At 43.5% G+C, this 27,515-nt stretch overlaps 1 protein-coding gene across 5 annotated transcripts in view; it reads right to left on the reverse strand.

Annotated features, from left to right (window-relative positions):
* Positions 1-3,785: 3,785 nt before the first annotated feature.
* The window catches only part of EPHA5 (EPH receptor A5), a 193,448-nt gene continuing 169,718 nt past the window's right edge, over positions 3,786-27,515 (reverse strand). For 4 of the 5 annotated variants that reach the window (XM_066186187.1, XM_066186186.1, XM_066186185.1 and 1 more), the window contains 6 exons: positions 26,509-26,570; positions 25,498-25,707; positions 23,567-23,716; positions 18,862-19,055; positions 15,813-15,968; positions 3,786-7,660 (listed from right to left, as the gene is read on the reverse strand). In XM_066186187.1, the coding sequence (XP_066042284.1) occupies positions 7,555-7,660; positions 15,813-15,968; positions 18,862-19,055; positions 23,567-23,716; positions 25,498-25,707; positions 26,509-26,570 (878 nt within the window). In that variant the 3' untranslated portion in view covers positions 3,786-7,554. Of the gene's footprint in view, positions 7,661-11,266; positions 12,293-15,812; positions 15,969-18,861; positions 19,056-23,566; positions 23,717-25,497; positions 25,708-26,508; positions 26,571-27,515 lie in introns of those variants that run through there. The other variant, XM_066186183.1, reaches the window with a different exon arrangement.

Consider the following 27,515-nt stretch of genomic DNA (forward strand, 5'->3'; position numbering starts at 1 on the left):
CACTAATGAAGGCCAAATCCTTCCCAGTGCTACACCTTGATGATCTCCATCTATCCCCCCTGCCTGTCTGAAAACACTCTTTTCAGCCCAATCCAATCTCACTCCTGGACTATTTGCTGCCATTCATCATTTATTACCCATGCCCTAATTCTTGTCTTAATTAAGAGATGATCACCCAGTGCTTTCTGCATGTGTGTGCACATATAGCCAGGCATCTCTATATGTTTATCTCCAAACATACGTATATGCCTCCTTCTCTTTCCTCCTCCAGTAACTGGATCCAACCATGAATCTTTTGCCATTTGAAAGATATTAGCAAGCCCTGAGGAAGTCCTGAGCTCCTACACATCTCATGGAAAGGGACCACAGGATGCCACTTTGACAGCATGTTGCCCACCGGGTGGCAGAGACTGTTCCCCATCTATTTTTTTTATGTTGTTGTTTTTTTTTGGTTTTTTGTTTGTTTGTTTGTTTTTAAATGAACATATAATTTCCCTACCTTCCTTTTTTTTCTCCTAAAGAAATATTTTTACCTTGCATGCCCTTTTTCTCAGCGGCTCCACACACTGTATTTCTTGAGGAGTAAATGATTAAATTTTAGAGCCTGGAGTTTCATGTTTAAATGTCAAGCTTGAAACACAGACCTCAGAAGAGAAATCCATAGGATTTCTATTTTCTTGTAATAAATACGGTCTTTACTGGGAGCAAACCAAGAAAATGGCAGGCAGCCTATCTCACAGTTTTTCTGCCTTTTTTTTTTTTCAGCTTGGAAGATTTTTCTTTTGGTTTTGTAGTTAAAAAAATAAGCTTTGAGAAGACAAAGTCATCTTCACCAGCACAAATGCATCCGATGGGGATTTAAAGGGGAGCTTGAAGAGTTCTGGGATCAAAAAAAACTGGTTAGAGCTGTTAATGGGTTATGAAAGCAGCACACCAGTGTAAGAAAGCATCTCCTTTTCTCACACTCAATTTGCTGAATAATATTATAGTTATGAGTAACTCAGCTGACCCCAGCTAGAGGTGAGGAAAAGAAGGGGTAAAAAAATCACCTACATGGGTGCCTCTTTCTCCTCCATGACTGGCTCATAGGACTTTCTGGGAGGAAAATAATGAGCCATATGTTAATGGGTTGTCAAAGGTGACTGTTGGGGCCTGCAGCCACCAATATCCAGTGGCTCCCAAAGGAATTGCGCCAGATGCTCCCACTGGCAGTCATATTATAGGGACAATGGGTGTGCTCAGTGAGCATCACACACTTCACACCTGTTTCTCCAAGGCATTTTTTTCCCTGGAAACCCTATGGCATGCAAAAACTGCAAATACACCCTGGTCTGCTATCATGACTGCAAAATAAGCAAAGCTTTTTGCTGGCCACCATGCTGCTCTGGCTCCCATTTCCTACCCAATCTCAGCCTGCGACTGTTTTGATACCTGTCTTGATGTACATGGCATTTAATCAGCACTTACATTATTAAAATTCCACACTTGGAAGCACACATGCACCTGCTGAGGGAACTGCAACAGGGAACACTACATTTTCAGCACTCACCCCTGCACTGAGTTTTCCAGTGGTGTCCACTTTTTCCAGCGTTACCTCACTCTGAGCTGTTTCTTTGTGCCCCAGTGTCATTCACTTTCTACACTGCCTGCTGGTGCAATCGTTTGTCCCAGCATCTCCGTAAGTCCCATACCACATCTGAGGCATTCCGGATTAGGTGGTTTCTCTCCTGCCACCCAGCCACTTTACCAAGCAGAATGACATGTGCCCTTCTCCAGTCCTTGAGGCCCATGTCCCTCCACGTTGGCAAAGATGAATTGTTCTGGGATGAGGTTGTGCTGTTTTGGCTGCTTCTTCATGCACCTGACGGTGACATTGAGCAGGTGCTGTTGACTTGAATAAATCTATTCTTTTGCTCACTGGTCCCTTTTTTTTTTTTTTTTTTAAAGTATCCAGTCACAGTTTATGCATTGCATGCTATTTATGCAGTTCAGCCCATGAAAAATACATGAAGAGTCCCTTCCTCTTTCTCCCCACAGCTTCATAAATCTTGCATTGCTTTCTGCATGGCAGCTTGACTTCATGGGGTGATGGGGAGCAGCCTCCCCGCTGCTCCTGCCCTGGGGCCACAGCACCCTCTGGGAATTCTGGCATTACAGGCTTGAACCCTTTCAGGTTGGCAGAAGAGGGGAGAGATTCAGAGCCCCCTCAGCCCCATTTTTATACTATCAGATAGGAAAATAAGTCCAAGTTACTGTTTAGCTGCCCTGCAATGTTTCCAGCACAGTCATCATCTTCCCTTGCAGTTGGTTTCAGTTTTACTGAAAACAAGAGCAATGCAGAGAATACTACTCTGAGCACAGCTTGTTAAGCATTCACAAGAGCTGGTGTTTGCGACTGGAGGTGCAGCTGCGCATTTATTCAGGGACTAGACAGAGATTGTGCAGAAGAACCACCCAAAAAACAAGTCAGGCATGTGGTTAAGGACCCATTTTGAAGGCAAAGGCACCTTACCTTTCTGTGCAGGTAAATTTACTAGTCCATGCACATGAAGTACAAGTGCATTTTCTCACTCTGAGCACAGAAGAGGAAAATAATAGGCAAACATTGATTTGAGATTTGTTTAAGAGTTGGTCCCAAGCCAATCTGAGCACATAGGCTCATGAAAATTGCCTAATTCCTTAGCTCTCACTTAAGATGGAACATTGTGGAATGAGTTTGCAGCCTGCCCTGATTTTTAATGGAAGTTTCCTCATGTTTGTATTTTCCCCTTAGCAGGCTCTCTGCCTCCATGAAGCTATCAAGGATGCTGTCTATATGGGCAAATTACCAGCTCTTCCCTCTGTCCTCAGAGCCCCTCTGATTCCTTACAGCATCTGCCACCATCGTGGTCCAGCAGTGGACAACATCAAGCTGCACAAGAAAACACTGTGTGGGGACTGTCATGTCAATCCAGAGAGATTGCATCCAAGCTGCTGACAACCTCAATTTGCTAACCCAATTGACCTTGTGCTCCCTTTAATATATAAGGCAGCACTCCCCTGCTGTCCCAGCCAATCATGCCTTTCCTGGCCACCGTGTGAGGGTACCACTGCCCATCATCTGCCACAGCTTCCTGTCACATCAGGAGAAACAGGATCTGTATCTGCACCTCTTCCCTTTGTCCTCTAGCAGTGGATAAGAAGATGGTGGCTGCCCATCATCACCTCCATTAAGACCTTTCCCAGGTCAGTCTTTTCCCCCTTGGCCCTCGGCCTTTCCCACCTATGGCTTTTCTCACCTCTTTAAGGCTGGCCCATGCCCCTCTGCAGCATGTGGTTGCCTTCAAACCCATGGAGCAGGGGATGTGGTGGTGGTTGCTCCAGCTAGTCATGGATTTGCTGGGGTCTCTCCCAAAAAAATTCAGAGAAAATCACATCTTGGGAGGGGAAAAAAAAAATCACAAAAAAAAGGTATTTCTGAAGGATATGTGGTGAGGGACTGATCTGGGGCTTGGTTGGTTTGGTAGGCCCTTTGCCCCAGAAATTAGACTAAAAAGCATTATATTCCCCCCAAAACAGAAAAACGTGGGAACAGCCGGTAACAAGGACAGATGCATGTGGATCAACATGTCTCACTCATCCCAAAAGCCTCTCTTTCCCTCAGGGACCACAAGAGTAGCACCAAATCTGCACTTAGTAGAGAAAAAATACAGAGAATTTATTTCCTTTCCAAGGGGGGAAAACCTGATGCTTTGTGGAAAGTCACGCGGTCAAGTATATGTGTGATCCACAACTGGATGTTGCTGTTAGTCAAAGGTTTTTATTTTTATGAAAAAATAGAAAAATTTGTATCTTACACTACAAAAAAACCCCCATGTACACAAACAAAATGCACAGAGAGCATCCAAAGAGGGGGAAATGGGAGGAATAAATACAGCAATGCTACAGTCTCCTGTGAGTTAAAACACTGATGCAGGGAGCTGAGACAGATGCTGCAGCTCTGGCAGCACTGGATGCACCAGCTCCTGCTCTATCTGCTCTAGGGAATTACAATAAAGGATTGGCAGCTAAGTGTTAATCTTAAGACTGCTACTGATGTATTTTACGTCTGCCTTAACAACTAATTTCAAGCTCACAGCAGCCCAAGGAGTCACAATTTCTTGAGCACTGGGACTTTCTACATAATACTCAACACTGAACAGACAAAAAAAAAATTGACCTTCATATTGTATTTTTCTCACTATTAACATATAGGAGGAATAAATAAAAATGTAAACTGATTTTTTTCCCTTCTATATCAGTCTTCCTTTTTAATGCTCAAGTAGTTTTTCCAAGTGGTAGCTATACAATGAAAGGGCATCAGTCTACACAAGCCATTCTTGGGGACACTTCCTTCTCCCAAATTGAAAAGCTGTATAAAAAAAAGCCTTTCCACCTTTTGGATCCTTTGAAATACCTCCCTCTCAATTATCAGCAAAATACACTGGAAAAAAACAGAATCTGTTGGCTTAGCTGCAGCAGTAGCAAGCTGGAAAAGCAAAGTGCTTGGACTTACCATGAGCAGGAAATTCACCTACTGTCCTTTCCAAGAACATAACCTGCCAAAAAAGTTGCTGTCCTCTTGTTCTGCTGCACTCCAATAGATATAATCATGCCCAACACATGAAGTACTCGCAGTTCTTGGATGGGAACTGAAAACCTCCTTTGTCTCTGGAATTTGCTCATGGACATTGAAGCTGCAACCTTTGGACGTTATATATTAAAACAACATGTAATTTTTAGACCCGAGACAAAGTCTATTATTACAGACATCTGTAGCAAGAACAGCTCTTGAAATATAGAAAAGGTTATTTATTTATTTATTGAAGGAAGCGAGAAGAGGTGCCCTATTTACAAACGCAGTCTGGCTTAAGAACAGTTTTGTTTTCCAGTGGTTTATCATTTTGAAGGTTACTCCAGCATCTGGTAGGTATCCCAGCAATTCAAATGATGAAAAGGGGACTTTGTTTTTAAGAGCCCAGAAAAAAAAAGACTGAGTTTAACTCCTCCCACAGAGCCAACAGGAAAGGAATGAGTGGAGATGATGGGCAGAAAGTGCTACATATTTGCTAATGGCATCTCAGTGCCGCCAATGGATGCAGGCAAACGAACAATTCCTCCTGATGAAGTGAGTTGTTTCTGTCTTCCTACATGTTATTTTCCCAAGCATTGTAGACAGGGAGGCACAAATAATCTGAAAACTGTTCTGCTGACAGCTCTAATAATCTTATTTATTACATGACAAATCTCTTTTCCATGCTGAAATTGTTATGTCTTGATACCCTCTTCCTCTTTTGTGGTCTGGTGGCTGCCAAAATGAATCAATGGGATGAGAAATGACACTATCAAGATTTGTTAGACCTCGCTGTGGCTCCTTTCCCTATTCCTACTGCTATTTCTCCTGATTCCTGAGGAACTCAGCAGTTGCTTGCAGAGGTGGAGGGGGGCCATTTCAGAACAGGCAAATACTGCCTGAAGAAGCCCTGCTGTAAGCAAACAAAGCCCTGCTGCTAAGGAAAAAACACTCAGCCCCTTCTCCTAGATGCTTCTCTTCTTTAAAAAAACATTCTGTGTATCAAATCTCATCCAAAGGCTGGGGGAAATGAAAGGAAGACTTTTGAAACAGCTTCAGGTACCTTGCGACACCTGCTTCTGCAAGACATGAAGGACACAGGTCCCCTTTTGGCTGTGTGAGCTCTTTGGGCTTGGCAACACTGGGGATGAAGGGAGCTATAGCAACTCTGTATATCGATGTTATTGCTAAGCGAAGATGCCACAAGATGCTATCCAAACTCTTAAGGAAGCAGTACATTTACAGAAACAACAAACTCTTGCAATCCACTGAGTTGTTTTAAAATCCTTCTCAGAGTCTTCACAAAATAAAAGTCTAACCTATGAATACCAAATTAACTGTGCTGTTTAATCCTATCTACAATCAGAAGAGGAGGACAACCCCAAAATATTTCTTGGTGTGATTCCCAGGGGATTAGGTTGCCCTCAGGTTCCATTGAAAATACCAGCCATGGGCTTTAATGGATACACTGAACCCCAGCTATAACCAAGTCCTGATCTGAGCTGTGCTAGCCCCAGGTGAATGGCATCTCCTTGCCCTCAGGATGCCATTGCTGTGACCATTTTGGGCTACTCTGCTCTTCCCTCTGTGCTCTGTCACAAACGGGCCAAGTCCACAGCAAACACAGAATGCTGAGAGACAGCTTGGGACAGTACAGTTCCAAAAAAAAAATCTTTCTCCCACCACTGTGGGAGGAATCTTACAAAGTCTCCACACCTGATGGCCACAGGCTCGTTTCCACACTGTCTCCTAGGACTTAACCCACATCATCAGAAAAGGAACAACAAAATTCCTTCCTTCCAGCTAAAACCGCCTCATGCTTTCTCTCCTGGGCTCCAGGAACAGAGGTGATGGCTGCACTGGGTGCTGGCTCCTGGGCTAAAGCACCTGTGCAGAGGCAATCCCACGCTATCTTTGGCCAGGACAGAAAAATCAATGCCATGTTGTAGCTGGAGGCCATGAAGAACCGGATGTTCTACTCCTCTTCTTCTGGATGTCCTCAACCCATGGTGTAAAGGAACAGATGAGCAGCATCTTTTATTTACGCCAACTCCTTCTACCTCATATACATAATCAAAATTTCTGAAGGCTTTATGTGTTGATCAAACCAAACCATAGCAAAAAATACAAAGCATAGGGGTAACACAAAAGGGAGAGTGAGCAAAAGAAGGAGGAAAGAAGGAACAAACCAAGGAAAGAGCCCAAATTTTGTTTTGCGTAGCAAACTGTACAGTATATACATCTTCACCATGTATTATCCTCCCCAAAGAGCAAATAAAAAGAACTTGGTAACACAGAAGGAGGAAAACAAAATATACACCCTGTATTGTATTTGCCATGGAGCAAGCAACATGTTTATATGCTAGTCTCTATAACTTAATGCTGTGTAACAGCATTTTTTTCTTTTCTTTAAATTTACAAAACAAAATATCTATCAAGAAATAATCTAATCATATTGCTCTTCAATACACTTCTGTAGACATGTAAGACTCGAAGTCATACTTCAGCAAACTGCAGCTATTGGGAGTCTATGAAGGGCCACAAAAATCCTCCATTCAAGTCAGTCCTTTACCATGTGCTGCTGTAATTCAGCATATAAAGGTGCTATATATATATATATATATATGTACCTCCCATGTACAGACAACATGTGGTGGAAGGCTTGTCATCACCGCTGAAGCTTGAGAGACTGGTTAACCTCATGTACAGCAGATTCGTTTCCACGTTCCATGCATCTTACATTGACTTCATGAAAATGAGGACACAAATAGGAAGAAAAGCAAAACTTTAGTCAAACACTGCTTTAGAAACGCTGCAGCAGAGGCCAACGTCCTTCAGTTATAGAAACTACTGAATTTCCCTTTTTATCTTTTCTTGGTTTTTTTTTTAGTCAAAATAAAACTCAGGGCTAGAGTACAAAGTGCAGGACCGACCCACTTGAGGAAGCAACTTTAAAAACCGTGTTACAACGGCACCATCCCATTCACCAACTGGACCTTCATCTCTTGAAGGCTGTTCATTATCTTCTTCTGGTGACCAACAAGTGTCACTCCCAGACGTCTCAAATCCCTGTGGGAGAAAGCAGACGTTGGTTCCATGGACCTCTTAGGCACATGTCGCCGCGCACACCACGCGCCGCGCGCGCTGCTGCTGCTGCCAGTGCCTACCTGTTATCACTGGCAGCTCCCAGAGCCAAGTTTAGTTAGCAGGTTTTATTTTCCCCATTTGTAAAGGTTTTCTTTTTTTTTTTATGGCTGACAGCATCTCAGAGAGGTGATGTGATTCGAATGAGATCACCTCGGTGGCCAAGGAGAAAGACCAGACAGCAAAGTGCCAACATCATCTTTGGCCAAGGATTCTGCTAGGCATGAAAAGTCCTATTTCCAAGAGAAAAGCCATGTAAGAAAGCCCACGTTGCTGTTTCCTCTTCTCATGGGAGAGGCTGGTATTTGATCTTGGATATGAGCAGTGAGGAATGAGGTCAATCTGTGCTTTCTTCCTCTTCAGATGAGGGAAAGCCAAAGAAACACAAATAGCAAAAGCCTTGAGCATGGCCACCATCCTGATGACTCCTTAAAGTCAACAAGAATTAGCAAAGCAGCTCCCCTTTGGATCTTTGCAAATCTTCCCATAAACCCACATTTGGTTTTGCTTTGGGGAGGTGAATTCTAGAAGCCAAGGGCATTTCTTTTGATTCTGCCTACTGGACTATCATTACAGGAAAGCTGTAAAATAAGACAGTTAATGAAAAATGCAGGATCAGGAGGAAAGGTTGTTTGTCATCAACTCCACCGTCCAAAATTCAAGTGTAGAGATGAAGGTAATCACTTTCATGTGATTCACGTGAATGGCATAAAAGACGCACCTCCAGGGTACAATTTATCCCATCCAAAGACAGGAGTGGGACAAATCATCTCCTGGAGATACCACAGCAGGACCTTGGGTTATCAGATTCAATGACACCTCTAAAGCCAGGTAAGGCCATCAGTTATGGCAGAGTGTAGTTGTAGAGATTTCTTACTGGCCAGTAAAATGTTAACAAAGAAATTGTAGGAATAAAAGCTCAGCAGAAACATTAAGACAGTTGCATATATGTTTCCAGCACAAGACACAGAAGCTGTTAGAGAAGCAGGTTGACTATAAGAGATGTGGTGTTTTGTCTGAAGGCTTCCACTAGAAAAATATCAGTCACCCACTTTCTACCTCCAGACTGGAGTGAATTAAGGATGTTTCTAAGTAAGTTGTGCCTTATGGTCCTGCTGATACATTTGTGAATCCCCAAGCTGCTGACACCCTGTGTGCAAGTCTTTTAGGAGAAAGTTCTCCACCAAAAGCCACTGAGATGTGACCTTGAACATGCAGCTGCTTTTTGGAAACCATGCTGCCGCATTCATGCAAGGGCTGGGAATCCCGAGCAACACCTGGGAGCTCAGCCATCACCTGAGACATAATTGCAAACCTGGCCTATAGCTCACAGCAGGGCTGTGTGCTGGACTGCAGGAGAGCATGTGCAAGGAACACCAAATCATTTTCACACAAGCCACCCATGGAGGTGTGCCTCTCTCAGCAGCTTCACATTCTGGACAGAAACTCCTGTGCAAGTACAACCAACCGTCCATGTCCAAAATTTATACAGATGAACGCTACTTTGAATAAAAAGCAGCCTTTAGTGAAGGCTAATACATTAACACATAAACTAGTTGAAGCCAAAAGCTAGATCTGTACTTCTCCAAGGACTGTCATGTTTTCTGCTTTTTTGATTTGGAAAATACCAGGTTTTTTGCTTCAGGCTAAACACATAATTTCATTATTGTACCCTTTTTCAGCAATGCTTCTTGATGATGCAAAGGGAAATCATAACATCAGGGGCACAGAGCAAAGGCGGTCACATCAGCAGTGCTCCTTACCTGGCAGAGAAAAGGCTGCAGCACCTGCAAAAGGTGTCTACCTTCTCAGGGGGACATGCTTTCATTTCTGCCTCCACTGAATTGTGAAACTAGTTCAGCAAGCCATCTTAATAATGAAGGAAAATGAAGTAATGCTATTGTTACATGCAATTTATTTTATGTACACAGCACAGTTGGAAGTTCACACCAGAGATCAAAAGGAAAAAAAAACAGAAAACCCCAAACCAACCCCCAAAACCAACACAGTACAGGACCTGATTCTTAAAAAAGACAACATCCATCTTCCCCCTGCTGAGTCCTGCTCTGCTGGCACTTTTTGAAAAATCAGCTTTTTTTTTTTTTTTTTTTTTTTTCCAGGTATCTAAAGTGCAAGCTGAGCTCTTTTGAAAATCCAATACCGCGTATTTCACAGATGTGTAATTTCTGATACTCTCACAAGTTATGCCAGAAAAAAAGCAGCCTGAAACTCGGAGAAAAGCATGCATGTCTTGGCCTTTAACACATAGCCCCATCAGTCCAATAAACCCCCCACCCAGTTCACTACACAGCCTTTTTTCCCCCCATATAGTATCCCCTTAACTCAACAGCCTTGAGGAGTGTCTCACTGATTTACAAGAGAGAAAGAAGAAAAAAGAGTTTCTGGTTTCAATACATTAACTGCTCACCAGGGGATCAACTTTTTTTTTTTTTTAAATTTTTTTTTTTTTTTTTGAATACCAAATCCTTTCAAATGGGAAGCCACCAGCCAAAAGCATGGGGGACTCCTCAGAGAGGGGAAAAACACTACTGTGGGGTGTTTCACCTCAGCAAAGATGAACCAGAAGACACAGCTCCTGAACCAGATGCCTGCCAAGTATAAAAATCAGCAGCTTTATTCAAAAGCCACCTTGCACATAGCAAAGACAACAACAAAACTTTCTAGAAACTGCCTAGAGAATGTAGGAGCTTTAATGTTTCAAGCATGACTCCACAGCACGTTGCATGCTCCCATGCATCCAGTGCTGAAGGACTTCAAGCAGTGTAAGGCAAAAGACAATTTTGAACAGAACTGGGTGCACAAACCACCTGGTTTGCGGACAAAAAACCCCAACAGCTTCTGGGGTTTGCAGCCGAAGGGCTGCAGAAACAACTGCCTTTAAGCTCCAGTCCAGAGCTGGCTGGCTCATGTTACTGCAGCCAAGTGGAAATTTCACTGGGCTCAGTCTGCAGAGATGTGTGCAGACATCCACTGGGGCTTTACAATAAAAATGTGCATTCCCTGCAGGAAAAGGCACAACTGAGACCCGCGGGCAAACAACACCTGCGATGAGGATCCAGGCTGCTCCCTGCTGTGGAAGTAACCTGACCCCTGGTGTTGGGTTTTGCGCGTGCCTCTGCAGCGGAGATCCGTGCACCCATGTGCTGGGTGGTCTCCCTGCTTCAATACGCCTGGCCTCCTCAGCCATGGCACAACTTTTATTCTTATTTTAGGGAGGAAGTTTATCTTTTCACTTCTTTCAATCATGTAGGGCTGGAAATGAAAGCAGGCAAGAATTTGAATCACTGGTCAACAAGGTATTAAAAGGTTTACCTAAGCTGACCAAAAAGCCAAGGAAATAAAGGGGAAAATTGGTGTTAGCTCATCCCAAGCAGCCTGTAAACAGCTGTATGCCAGCTGCTCTCTTACCACTGCCTTGCACCGACACCCAGCTGCAACATGCCAGTGACAACACGGTATCCCCTTCCCTGCAACAGCCTCCATTTGCAAGGGTTGAATTCACAGTCTCAATGTTGTAAGAAATAGATTTAAAACATTTTATTTACAAATAGAACTACTTATACACCATGGACGAGTTTGCCAAACACAGTGTAGACTAGGACTGGATTTCCACATAAAATACAACCCCCTCACCAGCCGGTTTAGTCATGCAAGCAAAGGGCCACAGTCCTGAAAGATCTCCGTGGTCAGCAGCCGTCAGCCTACCACAGATAATTTGTATTTCATCTCCCATCCAGGGCAGATCTCACCACTCTTCTGCACGTGGTGTAACTACAGCTGCCCATGCAGACTGGGACTACTCATGGAGTTAGTTAGTTGTCAGTTCAATGAGGGGAAACAAGAAGAACCTCAAAGACCTTCAGACGATGCTAAAGAGAGAGAGGAATCCACTTGCTAGGGACATTTACATGAAATGAGGACTTAAAAATTTTTGTTTTAAGAGTTCATCTGCTCCTACTCATAATTCCCATTCTACTTGATAACAAGATGAGAATTTGTTCAGAAGCAGACACAGTATCATAATCCCAGGACTGAGATTTCAGGTTAAGAATAAGCATCTAGAGCAGGTGAACTCTTAAATGTTCTTCACCCAGTATAACTTTTAATAAATAATTTATTTTATTTTAGAAGAAAAATATATACAATGCAAAGCAACACAACACATATTATTACAAATATTCAGAGCTCTTCATCTAATAACAAACAACAGGGTGTCCTGAGATTCAGTGAGTACAGATCTTTCAAAAGGTGAAAATATGTAGTCCACATGGTTAGTAATTGGTCCAGTCAAGGGTCAGACTGAAACTCATGTCATGGATCTATCTATTCTTGAGTATTGTCCTGGTAAAGTTATTCTTGCAGTGGATTGAAAGAGCTCCAGACACACTCAAAGTCACTAGGTGGTCCACAAGCTTAAAGAGCAGGTCTGGTCCACTGGAAAGGTTCCCTTCAAGTCTGATATCCAGTTGGAAAGACAGGGTGGAGGGTGAGGCTCCACTTTTCACAAGGTGATTCATCCCTTTGCAAGAATTAGAGCTAAATGTAGAAATCACTCTTTGTTTGAACACATACATTTTCAGGTCTTTGCTTAAGTAGGCAGAGCTTAGGACTTGGGGTGATGTTCATTGATCTTGGATTTTTAATCTTTTGCTTTCAGAAATTTGTCACTAATACTACTCTCTTCTGGAACAAATGCATCAAGCCATCAGTTTGAAAGAATCAGAATGGTAATCAGGATTTTGCTTTTCATGCTGGGGGGGAGGTTTTTAAAAAAATGCTGAACATCAACCATCTCGACCAGATCCTGTAAAGAAGCCACATGCTGGGTACCCACAATTACCAGTCCTGTCAGTGTTATGGCCAACTCTTCCTGTAGCACTAGTAGGTTTTTTTCCCAGTAGATTTTAGAAATTATTTACATTTATCGTATGTTTTCCCCCTGCTTTTTCAGGTAGCAGTTATCCACTTAATTTCTACATCTGTCTTCTGCATTGTTTGAATTTGGTGAAGATCATTTTAGATGGTATTTGAAGGCAACCTCCTAAATTGTAAAGACTGCATTACTGATGTCATTTGGGGAAAGCAAGCCACTTTCAGATGTTCAGATCATCTTTTCACCCGATCCCCCCAAGTCCCAGCTCTGGAATATATATAACAGTTGCCTCTATTAAAAATGACAAGGAACATTTAACCTGAATTCTCCTTTGTAGAGTACAAAATGTTTTGTTGCTCCCTTTTACAGGGAGAAAAAAAATGAAAACCTCCAGAAAACCAACCCTTCTCAGTATATCAACCTTTAAAGAACTTTGCTTGTTCTGGTGTTTATTTTCTGGAGAACCCATGAGAATCTCAGCTGAGCCCAGCTGGAGCCATTTTTCTCCCTTCCTTTATTTTTTAAGGCCAATCTGCCAGTTTACATCAGCCTGAGTTCAGGACTTCAATACATGACACTTTTCCTCTTAAGCTGCTATGATGGTTTCTCTTTTTTCAACAACTGAGAATCTGCTGTTTTTTCTTTTTTACTGTTTCTGAGAGAGAAGTTTTGATTTGGATGGATACTTGGACCCTTGATTAATCTTCCGCAGGTTTTCCAAAAATAGACCTGAGCGGGCTCAAGCCTTGCCAAGCCACCTCCGCAAAGCAAAGGTAAGTGGCCTGACAGAGAAGAACCAAGCAGGGATCTCTGCAAGAGTCTCCGTCCATAGGCAGCTGGGGTGGGGAGGGGGAATTTATTTGCTGACATGGATAACTAGCTGGAACAGCTTTCAAAGTTTTTTTCAGCTTAAACTGAAATGGAAGATGGATCCATGAAATGCCTCCTTCCAGTTTAAAAAACAACAACCCAAAAGCTCCCCCAGCCTGCCAGGCATCAGCTCCTTTGCACTGCTCTGCTCTTCTATAAACCCAGAAGAAAGCTGAAGCTGAGCAGCTCAGACATTTTTTCTCCACTGAGACCACTGGATGACATTTGTGCCATAGAGAACATCCTGGGACCTGGTGAGGGAGCCTTCGAGGAGGTTTGCAGCTGGTGAGAGTCAGAGCATCTCTGGCAACTATAATCTTATTTAAAGACTTTCAAACTAACTTGCCTTTCTGGCTGGAACTGTGCAGGTATGGGTTTCTTGGTTCATTGCCAATCAGAAAAACCATTTTAAAGCACTTTTTGCATCGCCTGAAAAGAATTTTGGGGACATTTTTGATATTTCTGGAATACCAAAGAGTAAACATAGGGAAATAGTCAAATTTTAAAGTCAAATTAAGGATCTTATTTCATAATCTGAACTGTTGCACTTTAAGAATTTGGAGGTTAGGAATACTTTTGTCAGCAGCATGGGATGCTACGACGGTGTAGGGGGGATAGCAAGATTGTTTAAAGTTACACAAGTAAGTAAACTTCTGATTTGTAGCTGAAAACACCTACTAATTTGGGTTTCAAGTCAACATTTTCTGTTACCCAAACAAAAGCATTTTACTTCTGAGCATTTTGTGTAGAGCTCTTGAAACTTCTAAAATTCTAAAGAGGAACAAGCTAGAAGCCTAATTTTCTCCTTTGATGTGACTAATTAAGCCAAACAGCAATAAATTTGTGATGGATTTTAGACAACCTGCATTTTCTACCAGAAGTTGCTCTGGTTAGCAGCCTCTGGCTAGCTAATTCTGCTATGTGGACTCTGATCAGCCTGGGGATGGATGCCCTCTTCCTTGGCCAGTGTTCGTAGATTATCAGTCTAAACCGTGGAGTCTTCAAAACCGCTAGTAACATGACACATAATTGCAAGACAAGGCTGGGAAAAAACATGTAAGGGTCTCAGGAGCTCAAAAGAGGATCTAGGTAAAAATCCATGCACCCTGATTTCCCAGACAGTTGCTGGAGAGGACTTCAACCCTAGCTCAGGGTTTTCATGTGATTGGCTGAAAAAACACTGGATGAATCCAGGTGTAAGGGGCAAATATTGACGGTGTGAGTGAAGCAAATAAAATCAGAGTGAGAGCAGATACGTTCCTGCACTCCCTCCGTGTATGTAATGGAAAACTGAACTCCATGGAGATGTCACCAACCTGCATCACACTCCTGTGCTGTACAGTGAGCTCCACAGCAGGCACTGTGGCAGACAGGAGGAAATGCTGCAGTTCTGTGGGGTGGGAGGATTTTTCTTGGTTTATTCTTAATCCTCAGAAGCAATTCTGTATGTGCAGTGGCAATCTGCATGTGGTCAGAGGAGACACAACCTTCTTCAAAGGAGCAGAGTACAATTCTTCCCATCCTGCCTTAATGCCTGCAGTAAACTAAGCTCGAATTAACCCAGCTAGAGAGGCAGGCTTTGAGGCGGGTCTGAGACATCCCAGGCAGCAGCAAGAAAGTACTGACACAGTAACACAAGCAAGGCAGGCAATTAAAGGCGGAGTATAGGAAATCAGGAGCCCTGAGGCATTTAGCAAGTCATTTGAAGGCTGTTGCCTCAACTGCAGTCACGCCCACGTGCAAAACCCACGGGCACATTCAGAAGGGTCTCATTCAGGAAGCCTGTCCTCTAGAGCTGTGGGTTACTGATGCTCTGGCATCAGCTCTTATCTATTTCTGTTAACGCTGAATACCATTTCCACACCTTACTGGGCTTCACTGTTCACTTGGTTATATCCAGATCAGCCGTGAAACCACATCTGTTGATCTGCTGTGAAGCCCGGATGTCTCAGCAGAGACTAGCACCTATACATTTACTAGTAGGGTAGAGTGTTTATTTTGTTGGTAACCCCAAATAATCAACTGCTATTGTGTCAAGAGGATGGCCTGGCAATTACAGAAACTCATGCATTAATTTCTGTGAGTAAAGCAGACAAAGTACTGGCTGAAAGTGTAGAGATTGTAAATTTTAGTCTGGCCTGCACTTGTTATCAATAGAGATGCTATAAGGGAAACTGCTGACTGCAAACACAGGATAATGCTTTCCCTTTCTGCAGCCTCATCCTTGCATATTTTTGAGTAGTTTGTCTTTCTACTCCCTCCTCCCATTGCAGTTCCAAGAAATGAGGTGAAAATGATCTGGACACTACTCACTCTAGGGTCACCTGAGCCACTGCATCCATCGAACTGTATCCATTCTCCATGAAGATCTCTGTGTATCGACCCATTTTGATGGCTTCCAGCCACTCACCCACGGATCTGTAGGCACCACTCCCGACTGGACTGTGCTCTACCAACAGATTTGACACTCTAAAGATAAGCAAAAACAAAGAAGCAAACATAATCAGTACTGAGATACACACAACATGACTCAGGTTGCTTGCATTTTTTCATGGTAAAGATGACTCTTTTGTTCCATTTTCAGTGATTGCTGCAGCCTAAATCCTCCTCGCAGGCTTGATATGCAATGTATCGAACACAGCACTTCACCTGCAACCTCACCCATTCTTGAATTAGCTCCTGCCATTTCCAGTCCACACCACAAGCAGAAAGGAGTGGCATCCATCCCAGTTACCTCTTGACCACAAGTAGGCTCCCCCAGTCACTCCTACTTCAAAGTCTTCGCTTTGATGACTCCCGCTTTGCTCTCTTCCTCCACCTTTAAAGCTCGTAATTAACTTAAGACAGCGCAGAGCCTGGAAGCTGAAACCCAAATTACATTTCCCAGCAGCGGCCATCAATGGCAGGCGGCTGTTAACAGTCCAGGGGCTGCTCCTGCAGAGTCACGGGGGGGTTTCGGATGCCGACAGCATCCAAGGAGCCTGCAGAGAGCAGCAATGCTCCAGCCACGCTCCAGCCCTGCAAACAGAGGTACATTCCTGCTCCCACACCCTCACTCCAGACCCTGCCACGGGAATTGCTCCCTGCTCAGCTCTGCCACGCAGGGAAGAAGCAATTCAGGCAAGTAATAACCCTTCACCGCGGCTGGAGCACCGACACACCACCTGGCACAAGCAGGGTCCACCACCCCACTAATGATGTGCAGAGAGCAAAGAGGGCTTGTCCAAGGTCAGCCAGGAAAGAAACCAGATCTGTTCCTTGCTTTGTAAAACGGAACACAGCTAACACAAGCCCTGTGTAAAGATCATTACCCACAGGTGAAAAAAAACCAAAACATTTTCTGGGTCAGCCTCTGATGGTGTGGCTATTACACTTAAAAGACTTTCAACTGGAAGGAGAGCTGGGATATTATATTATTATAGCACTTCAGGAATCTTCATGTATTTTATGAGCACATTAGTATTATTTGTTTATTTAATAGCAATGCTGAAGGGTCTAATAAAATGTGAATACTTGCAGTACCAAGAACATAATGGCTTCCCATAACATTTTATACACATGAGAAATTCATAACTCCTAAGTAATCATGAGAAGTGGATTTTCATCACTAATGTCAGGAGGTACCCAGTGATATCATAGCACAGGCAGTAATGTAGAGAGTGACTTCCTCCCTTATTTGCATTAATGAGAATTTCCATAAAGAACACATTATATATATAAAAAAATCCTTTACAGCTGCTCTATATTGAAATTATGATTCATTTGGAATTACTATGGTCTGGGCACAGCAATCTATGAGAATAGAAACACAGCCCCAAAGCCTGACTGTTCAGGTGCTCCATCCATATCAAAAATATCCACAGCAGCTCTGAAAAGGTTTGGAATTGCATGGACCCATTCATGGAATAAAACATCAGCAAGGTGCTTAGCAGCTCAAGGAAATAGTTTCCTGCCTATTTTCCTCATCTGGCATAACAGTTTGGTATAAAAGAGTGCAGGAAACATCACATAACAGGCCTGGAAAATAACTGTTCTGAGTTGAAAATAAAAGAGAAACCTCACATATTTTATGCTGTCATAAACCTTTTCCTGCAGGTTTGCTGGCACTGATGTTACATCTAATTGCTAATAAGAATAATTTCTTCTTCAGATGGTAAATGGTACATGTAAAATAGCCTGAGGAACCAGATCTATCCTGCATTTAAAAATTAACAGAAATTTCAGGTTCTTCTCTTTCAGTGCACGAAATGCCATGTGCAGGGACATGCCACCATGGGGATGTGCAGTTGCAGCAGGTGAGATATGCCACATGCAGCTGTGCAAGGCTCAGTTGGAAGGTGTGGGGACAAATGACTGTAAGCTCACAGCAGTGTATCTGTTTTGGCCCATACGACCAGTCTAACCTAATCCTATCTTCCTCATTCCTGTTTAAAGAAAACAACATACCTTTTTCGGTTTCACCTCTGAGGATAAACTTTTCTGAAGGGCCTTTTCCATTGTTAATCTGAGGAGCTCCACTGCCATCAGTGAAGCAGCAATAATACACATATATACATATATATACACACACACACATTATATACATATAAAACTTCTTTGTGACCTTGCAAGAGACTGCGTGATTAGCAACACTGATGATTCAGAAGTAAATGTGTGCTTACAGTGAAAATAGAAAAAGCCTCTCCAAGACTATTTAGCTCTTTCTCCCCAAGTGCAGCTTTATTTCTTGATTGTGTTTACCTTACTTGTAGCTGTGTAGCTATTCAGATTCATGTTTAAATACTAACTGGCTGTTCTATTCACTTAATGTGGTTTTAGCAAAGGGAACCAGAGACCCCCCCCTGCAATTACCAAGACTGTCATGATTTGTAGTGGTGGCTAGCATGCCTGGGAATAGTTGCGGAAGGATGTACCTGGACATCCATGAGCTTTGCACATCCTAAGAGTTTCCCCAAGAGACACTCTCTGTTTGTATTACCAAGATAAAGTCAACAGGCAGATAATTGGAGCAGTATTTACTATCTACCTCATGCACTCAAGTCTTGCCTTCTCTAACCTTGCAGTACAGCACAGGTAGTTTTGTCACAGACAAAGAACTGCCAAAACTCCTGCTTCTGAAAGACAGACCATGGTAATTTTCTTTGTGGTAGCAGCACTGCATTTAGACCGAGTGAATTGCTCACTTGGCTGCCGACTGCAACAGAGAAAGTTGATATGAGTCAACCCCCCTGGACAAAAAAAGCTGAAGCAACATTCACCCAAGAACACACAGAAGCTAAATAACCAGAGGGAATCCAACCCTAGGGGTGGGTACTCAGACAAGGAGCTTGCTCTGAGAAATGGTTCTAGGCTGAGTCTGTACCTGCTTGATGCATTAACCAACGTCTTCAAGCTGCTGGGGTTACGGATGAGCTTGTCCAACATGCTGACAATTTCGTCAAACTTGGGCCTGCTGTTGCGGTCTTTCTGCCAGCAGTCAAGCATTAGTTGGTAGAGAGCAGCAGGGCAGTCCATGGGACTTGGCAGGCGATAGCCTTCCTCCACAGCTTTAATCACCTACAGGACACAAAATGCAAGGCTTTTCCTCCCCTCATCCTTTTCCCAAATGCAAATTGACTGTAACATAGTCAATTTGATTTTTTGAGATCAGCAATACGCTCACAAAAAATCCTGCCACCCCCCAGCTTTGCCCATGAGAGGCAAACTCAGTAAGCCCCTCTATCTTTCATATTTTCTATGGGATGGGTTGAATAACTTCATTTTTAGTCACTGCAAAACGAATCTAGAAGGCCAAGGCACTGCTGCAACCAGGAGGCCAGACTGCCTGGTTGCACTTGTTCAAAGCTCTGTTGTGGTCTCTACATTATATACCAGGAAACTCCTGGAACCTATGGTAAATCCATGAAAAAGAGCCTAAAGGGCTTTCTGGCATCTTTTTGGAGTGCAGTGATTTTGTTTATTCAGATGTTGGCTTCTTTTTAAATGAAAAGGCATGTGCTAGACCACAAATTTGTATTACAGTAATAAAAGTCTGACTGTATTTCAAAAGAGACTTTGAATGCTAATTGATGGATGGATTCAAGGCAGAGGCAGAACAACCATCTCATATATCATTCAATACTGTCTGGGTCTAGTAGTTTCTTAGTGTGGCCACATTTCTGCCAGGAATTTAAAATGTCAACCCAAGAGTATGTAAATTAAAACCAGGGGAGTTGTTGCACTGATTTCAAATACAAACCATCTATGGTTTTATATCTAAAACAAGTGGTATGCATATGTGTTGCCTGCCCTCTTGAAAGGCAGAAATGAATAAATGAGGGCAGAATTGAAGAAGGTGACTTGTTTTACCCAGTTTGGGGCAGAGCTTTAAGCCCAGCAGTTCTCATTTTGAACCATTACAATTTTCAGGAGAATGCAGCTCATGTTTCAAGCCACAAGGTTCTGTGTCTGTGCCAAGAGAGTCATGGCAGCCCATCTTCACACCCTCCACTCCCAAGATTCCTTGATGAAAAGGAGCTGGAAGCAGCTATAAAGATAAAGATATTTGCTACGTCCACATAAAAACCACATGTGCTTCACTGCCCACTCCAAAGACTACCTCAAATGCCACTCATGTTGGGCACTGCATCACAATTTGAAAACATCCTGTTTTGAAGAAGAAGGCTCTGTGGTTAGCGTGGAAGTTGTTGTCTTGGTTTTTAGCTGCTAGATGAGTAGTACAGGATGAGCTGTGTCAGGCTAGAGCTGCATTTCAGAAGGCTTCAAAATTCAGGACGGCATGGATTGCTTTTAAATTGTCCTCCATCACAGAGCTTTTTGTTAAGTGTAAGAGTTGCAGGAATGAGCCAGACTGACTGAGCAGCAGTAGTGGGAACCTCAAACCCTCTCAGGATGTACACAGCAGAGAAGCAGTTAGGTGAGGCTTTACTACCTCCTTCAAGGGTAAAAGGCACATCAGAAGATCTGGGCCACAACATGTGCAGTCCTTTTGGGCCCATCAGATTTCATCTGTCACTGGAGCAGTTGCACCACTGTCCACCCAACCTGCACTTGCAAGGTAATCTTTTCTATTGCCTGGCTGTTGCTCCCAGCTCCACCATACTGTGCTATTTATACTCTCTGTTCTTCACACCATGCTTTTCAGCTGGTCCCTGACTCCAAATTTGAAGCTGCCCTATAAAAAAAAAGCTTCAGCGTGGCACAGCCATGAGAGTGTTATTTGTTGTGTCCACGTCTGTATTTATAACAACAATGGGTCATCCTCCAGCTGTAGCAGAAAGAAAATAGTAGCAAGACAGGGAGCAGACCCTCTGGCACCAGATCAGAATATCTGAACTATATCTGCAGTGGGGTTATGCGTGCTGGATATTCCTGGCAGTAACATCACAATCAATAGCGTTAACTCAATTTACAGGATGTCATTTGTCCTGGTGATACAATGTAAATGGTATCAAAATACTGCAAGAAGCTAGGATGCTGAAATACACTCTTGCATCTGAAGGTGCCTTCAGGCGCCTAGCAGTAAGAGGAGCAAAAATAGGAACAACAAAGACCAAGTCACTTGTAGCCGCCACACTGATTAGAAAATAAGAAAATGGGATGTTTGCTGCTCCATTCATTGGTGTGTACTCCTTTGTTCGACTTGAAGATTTAGAATTTTCACCTAAGGAGGCATTTTTGTTTCTCTTCTGGACAAGCACTATTCAGTTATGGATTGGGGTGACTGAACTGGATGTTTAGGAGAGGAACATTTGGGATAGTCTATTCCAGTAAACCAAAGAAAAAGTCAGTGGTGTTTTCACAGATCCACCAGTCTGAACACTAAAAATCAACTGCACTGATTATCTAGCTTATCAACCTGAGCAACAAAGGCCACAATATTCCTCTCAACAATTCCTACATCAAAGCCTTATCTTGTGGTCAAGCCAAAGCATATTTTTAGAGGGCCATCCAGAAATCAGCATGACTTTAAAATGTGATTTGTAGCCTTAAAACATTTCCTGCCCTATGGCACTTCACCTCCTTTAAAGCAAGCCATCTGTAACATGGTGAGAATAATTTTGCTCATCATCAGCTGTGCTTGAAAATGACTGTGCTTTAATTACAGGCCATGCAGCAAGAAACTCTTGTGCAACGGAGTCCAAAATTTATGTGACCCCTTTTTCCTCTGCACAAAAACCAATGCTGTATCTAACACTACTGACTCTTCCATCAATACAAGCAGAGGGGGAAGAAGAGGAGGCCTAAAGGAGCTGAAGGAGGAAGAATTATATGAGAAATATGCCACAACACTGGATTAAGTTCCTATGTCACCACTATCCAGGCAGTTAGAATCTGCACAAAGGGCAGAGGCAAGTAACACAGAGGTTACACAAGCAAAGCCTAAGCAGGAACTGATGCTCATAAACACCTCACTACTCCTTTCTTTTCTGCTTTCACTCCAGGTAAATCTGTGCCCCACAGAACATGGAGGCATTTGGGCTTTTTGGAACAGTTCTGTAAAGTGTGGATGCTCACAGTGTTATGATTCAGACAAGGGGCTCCCCTGGCCACAGAACATTACTTCACTGGAACCATTCTCAGTGTTGGCCTGGCATTTACTGAGCAACATCTGTGCTATGCCAGTGCATCAGCATTAAAGATAGTTACAGTGCTCAGTGTGAAAGAAAAAGCTTGGCTCTCAACAGCTGCCGTCTCTGCACCAACTATGGAAGCAAGTCCCTGTATTTGATTAAGATAAATCCCTGTGTAGGTACATGCTGCTTTACTGAACTTCCTGCAAATGTGACAGCCTCAGCAATGCAGGAGCAGTGGGGCATTCATGCCAAACAGTGTGCTCAGGTCTCTGGCAAGAAGCATGGCGTGACCGTCTCAAAGGTACTGCTCGTTTCCATGCCTGGACTCAAAGTGAGATGAGACAGGAGCTCAGCATGACAGGTAGTGACATCCACTGATGACAAAGGCTTGCTAACAAAACTCAGGAAGAGCAGGATGCTCAGCCAGAGACCTTGCTGCCAGTGAAATGGCAGAAAAGTCATTGGAATAGGAGTACTGCTCAAAAAAGCAGAAAGGATGAAACACCAAGTATTGTGACCAGAGGAAACCCATCCAGCAATAGGATTTCCGCAGGTAGCAGGGCTGCCTCACATGCCCCATGGTGAATCTGACCTCATGACTAGCTGGCATTCTCAGAGACGTTTGCAAATCATAATTCTCCTAGTTGTGAAGAGGAAGTGGTCACCAGAAAATCTGGCTACCCCAGGCCTAAATTTTTTTAGCCTTAGACAAGGAGAGATGTTGATGGTGAAATCAGATAGAATGCAGCCCTGCAGTAGGATCAAGAGATCCTTACCCAGGCTGGGATTGGACCTGCAGTCAGGTGGGAGAGAATATTCCCAGGCGTCTCACTGTTTGGAGATGCTTTAGAGGGTGGCCTCGAGGTCAGACGCTGAAGGGGGCACTGGAACCCAGGAGCAAGGGGGCACAACTCGAAGGGTACTGTACAAATGAATGAGAGCTTGTGCAAGCACAGACTTACAAGATGTTCACAACTGGAGCAAAACTGTTCTCTTGAGATCAGCAATGCAAGAACAACCAAGATGTAGCTCTGTGGACTGCTGTCACTAGATCAAATCATCCAGCTTTTCTGCCGGGAAACAAAGCTCTTACCATGACTCTCCTGAGTTTCTGCTTTATGTGGCAGCAGGGGTTTGAACACACAACTAAAATGCTGCCAGTTTATCAGCATCTATCCCCTGGCAGGGCTCTGTCATTAAGCAGAGGAAGGACAGGCTCCAGCTCTAACAGCATTAGTGAAGCTTCAGTGGTCTGCTGGGGGAAGCAGGCTTGCCTCCATGCAGACACATTTCCCTCTGTGCACAGCCTGTTCTGGGTTGCTGCAAAAAAAAAAGAGCATCAAACGGGAGGCTCATTTCTGTCTGGCATGGGGGAGCAAAGCCATTTTTACAGCAGCTCTCCTCCTCTTGTCCCCATTCTGCCTCTCTGACGGCAGAATAAATGCTGAGCCCCCAAAGTCCCATCACACAGCAGCTCTGGCACATGCTTACATCTTGGTTTGTCATTTCCCAGTAAGGCCTCTCGCCGTAGGACATCACCTCCCACATCACAATGCCGTAGCTCCAGACGTCGCTGGCAGATGTGAATTTGCGGAAGGCAATCGCTTCGGGGGCTGTCCATCGAATGGGGATCTTCCCTCCCTAAATGGAAAAGAAATGGAGAAAAACCCCAAAAAACAGATTGCAGAGGAGGGCAGAGAACATGTGAAAAAAGTCGAAACAGCTCTTCTCAGAGCACCAAGGGATGTTATTTTCTCTCTGGAAAGAGACATCGAATTTTAAAGTAAATCTGTTTGACAGCATGGGGCCCCTTTCCACATTATCTCAGCCCATAAGCATTTGTAGGCTGCCTACTAATTGGCTGTCCTGAAGGTTTGTTGTTTGAATGCTGGGACATGTATAGGATCAACATCTCAATTATGTTGCACGGGTTGGTAAGGGAATACAGTTCCTCCATTTCTGAGAGCGAGCTGGGGAGGAACAGACAGTTCTGAAGCTGAGGAAGACTTTGATGTAACGAGGGCTTCATGCAAATCGCTGCAGAAGCAATTCCCATTTTTTTCTTTTTTTTCTTTTAATGCAGTCCTGGTCCTGCAGAGAGATCTGTGTAGCAGGCACAGAAATCTGTGTGTGCAAAGACCAGCCTGCTTGGCCTCTGCTGTGGGACTGAAAATGATGCCACAGCTGTCAAATGTGCTTTGCCGTTTCCTTTTCTTCTTTCTATCATTTTAGAAATCAAACTTCAGATCAGCTCTGAGAAGGGAAAGAGGAGGGAAAGGAGAATTTGGATTAAGGAATACTTTTCTCATTGGGTTTAGAGTTGTCTCCCTTGATTTATATAAAAAAAAATACTACACTGTGAAGTCCCTTCCTCTCCGTGTTGAGCTGAATATTGGAAGGTCTCCCTGCATGCCCCCTAACAGTGCTTGTTATTGGAAAAAGACAGCATTTGGAACACACTTTCAAAGCAACTTTTTAAAAGTCTCTTCTTCCCATAATTACTTATTTACAAGCTCAGCAGCACATGCCTTAAGTGAAGGGCCAGATTCTCAGCAGTGCCAATTAGCTCATGGCAGCACAGGGGAGCCACAGCAGGGCTGGCCAAGAGCCCTTCAGCCTGCAGGGAGGTGCCAGTCCAGCTGTGCACTGAGTCCCATCATGGGGCCAGGACTGACAAAAGCTCAAAGGCCTTTCCAAGACGTCCACAGGAACTGGGAACGTGACTCCAGACAGCTCCCACCACCCACCAAACAATACCCTTGCAAAACAGTAATAAGACATGTCAAAGGTGTGCCAATCACTACCATTAATACTGGAGGCTCTCTCCAAGTCTGCGCTGCTGAGGCTGGGTCCTGCCCATCCCCCCTCTCCAGTGCCAGTGTCACATGGGCAGAGCAGGGGCAGAGCACTGATGTTGGAGAAGCTCTTCCTTGGGCTGGGAGAAATTACTCTCAACTGGGTAATGCTGAGGGCAATGTGCATTATTTGCAATGGGCATTCATTACACGCTTACCAATGTTTTAGAAGGGTCAAATTGTTCAGAAGACCATGGCTTACATCACAGGATGGGTGCCTAAGCAAAGCAATTGCTTTTTCTTCCCTTTGGTATTCACCAAAGAGGACAGAACAGAGCTTGGAAGCATGGCAACTTCGCAACGTTTGCTATTTTACTCGTGTACCCAACTTAAACTTAAGAGTTTATTAGTTAAGCTCTGTGTTATTTGGCGATTCCCACTATAAATTAAAGGCATTTGCAATATTAATCTGGTGACAATAAACTTTTATCACTTGATCAACCCCCCCCGCACAGTTTAGAGGCTCTGGGTTCGTAGAAACCTCTTTGCTTGAGAGCCTGAAGACCAAAATGTGACAAGAAACACATTTCTCTTGAGCTCAACCAGTTTGGTATCCCCGTAACTCACCCTGGTTGTGTATGCTGCTTCAGGGTCATCTTCTAGGACTCTGGAGAGACCAAAGTCTGACACTTTGCAAACCAAGTTGCTGTTGATCAAGATATTCCTGGCGGCCAGATCTCTGTGCACGTAACCCATGTCAGACAGGTACTTCATTCCTGATGCGATGCCTCGCAGCATCCCGACCAGCTGGATGACTGTGAACTGCCCATCATTCTTCTGCAAAAGGAAGGAGACATTTGATGAGTTGAGAGCCTCTGCACCCTCAGCATTGGATGTGCATGAATAAAAATGCAAAGGCAAGTCTCCAAGGAAGGAAACCAGGAAAATTAATAATTCATTACTCTCATGCTCTGACCATGAAGCTTTTCTAAGTTTCACTGTTTAGATTAGGATCTCTAGAGACAAAGCTAAGGAAATGTAGCTCTTTTAACTTGAGATCAAGGACTGAGCTGCTTCTACTGGTGACTGATAAAGAGACTGTGACAGGGAGTGAACATGTGTATAAGGGCACCAGGCTGGGCTGTTTCTCGGTCAGGCAACTGAATAGCACCAAGTTGCATGGAAATCCTACCTGTAGGGGTTCATGAATACTTGAGGGGGTAGGGACTCTTCCCCATGTTGCCACATTGCATTTCTAACCACTTCCCCCACTCTCCCTTCTTTAGCTCTTACAATTCATGGAAAAACTCTGACAAGTCTGGGGTTTGCTCTGCTGCAGTACAGATCTGCTGTTGAACCACATGACATTTTGCAGGATAAGTTAATACCTTCCATGCAGTCAACTGCCTCCTAAAATAAAGTAATATCCTCCAATTTATTCTTAGCTGTTTCTATCATGGCATGCACCAGGTCCTTCATAATGCTGTGTAAATGCAGATCCAAGAGACAACTGAGCTGCTCCTGCCCCCAGACAGCACCAACACCCAGAAAACATTTTCACTGACATTAACCAGCTACAAAGAACCCAAATCTTAACCAAGTCCCCAGGAACCCCTGGAAAAAGGATCTATGTAATACCTTTAAAAATGTATCCAGAGAGCCATTCTCCATGTATTCAGTCACTATCATTACTGGTTTGCCTGGAAAAAAAAGTCCATGAGTTCATTAGGAATTTATCTAAAAAGCATGAGCAATAAAAAAGTCTTTTAATAGTGTGTCTGCATCTGGTTATACAGCCATGCAACAGTAAATCTACACCAAGACACTGCTGTCCCAGCAGGATGACAAGAGTTGTTCCCAGAATATATACAGAAGTAGGGAAATAGAGGAGGGGGACATGAAAAAGTAATACCATATTATGGGTGGGGTAGCAAGCCCTAGAGTGTTTAGATCATGATTGAAGAGGATGTTGCAAGCTGAACTCAGGCAGCCTTGTTCTTGTCTCCACCAACAAGCTGAAAGCTTGCAGAGGCCAAACTGCACACAGAAACCTCTTTGGACCCTTCCTGAGAGCTTCAACACCCTTAAGAGCAACAAGGATGACCTGAAGCTTAATCTTGGTAGCCAGCAAAACCAAGACCAGGAAAGGATGGGATTGCATTCTTTGTAATCCAAGTAATTCCATGTGACTACCCTTGTAAACACATCTGGAAGTAAGAAAAGGAATATTTACGCTGCAGAACAAAAGCTCGTTAAGTGTGGAATGAGTGCAAGCGGAAATCAAAGTAGAAGTTCTTAACAAAAGACCTGGCCTCCTGTTGTTGACAGGAATAATAATGTTTTTCCAAATCTGTTTGATTAATTTTCATGCCCGAGTCATTTTAATGGTAATTATATATAGTTTTTGCTCAGTTTTTATATCTAATTTCTCGCTAGCTTGCCACAACGGCGTAGCAATAATTAATGTGGTGTGCTCCAGGCCTTGTAAATTCAATGAAATCTTATAAGAACATGTAAATTATTTTTTATTTAAATCAATTTCCATTAGCTAGCACAAAGCACAGACAAAAGAGGAGCTGTCAGTTATTTGTAAAGTGCATTATAAATGTCTTTTATAGAAATGATCAACAAGAGCTTCTGTGTGT

The sequence above is a fragment of the Chamaea fasciata genome, unplaced genomic scaffold (genome assembly GCF_029207755.1).
Source record: "Chamaea fasciata isolate MVZ Bird 193981 ecotype frontalis unplaced genomic scaffold, bChaFas1.0.hap1 SCAF_6, whole genome shotgun sequence".
Taxonomy (NCBI): Eukaryota; Metazoa; Chordata; class Aves; order Passeriformes; family Sylviidae; genus Chamaea; species Chamaea fasciata.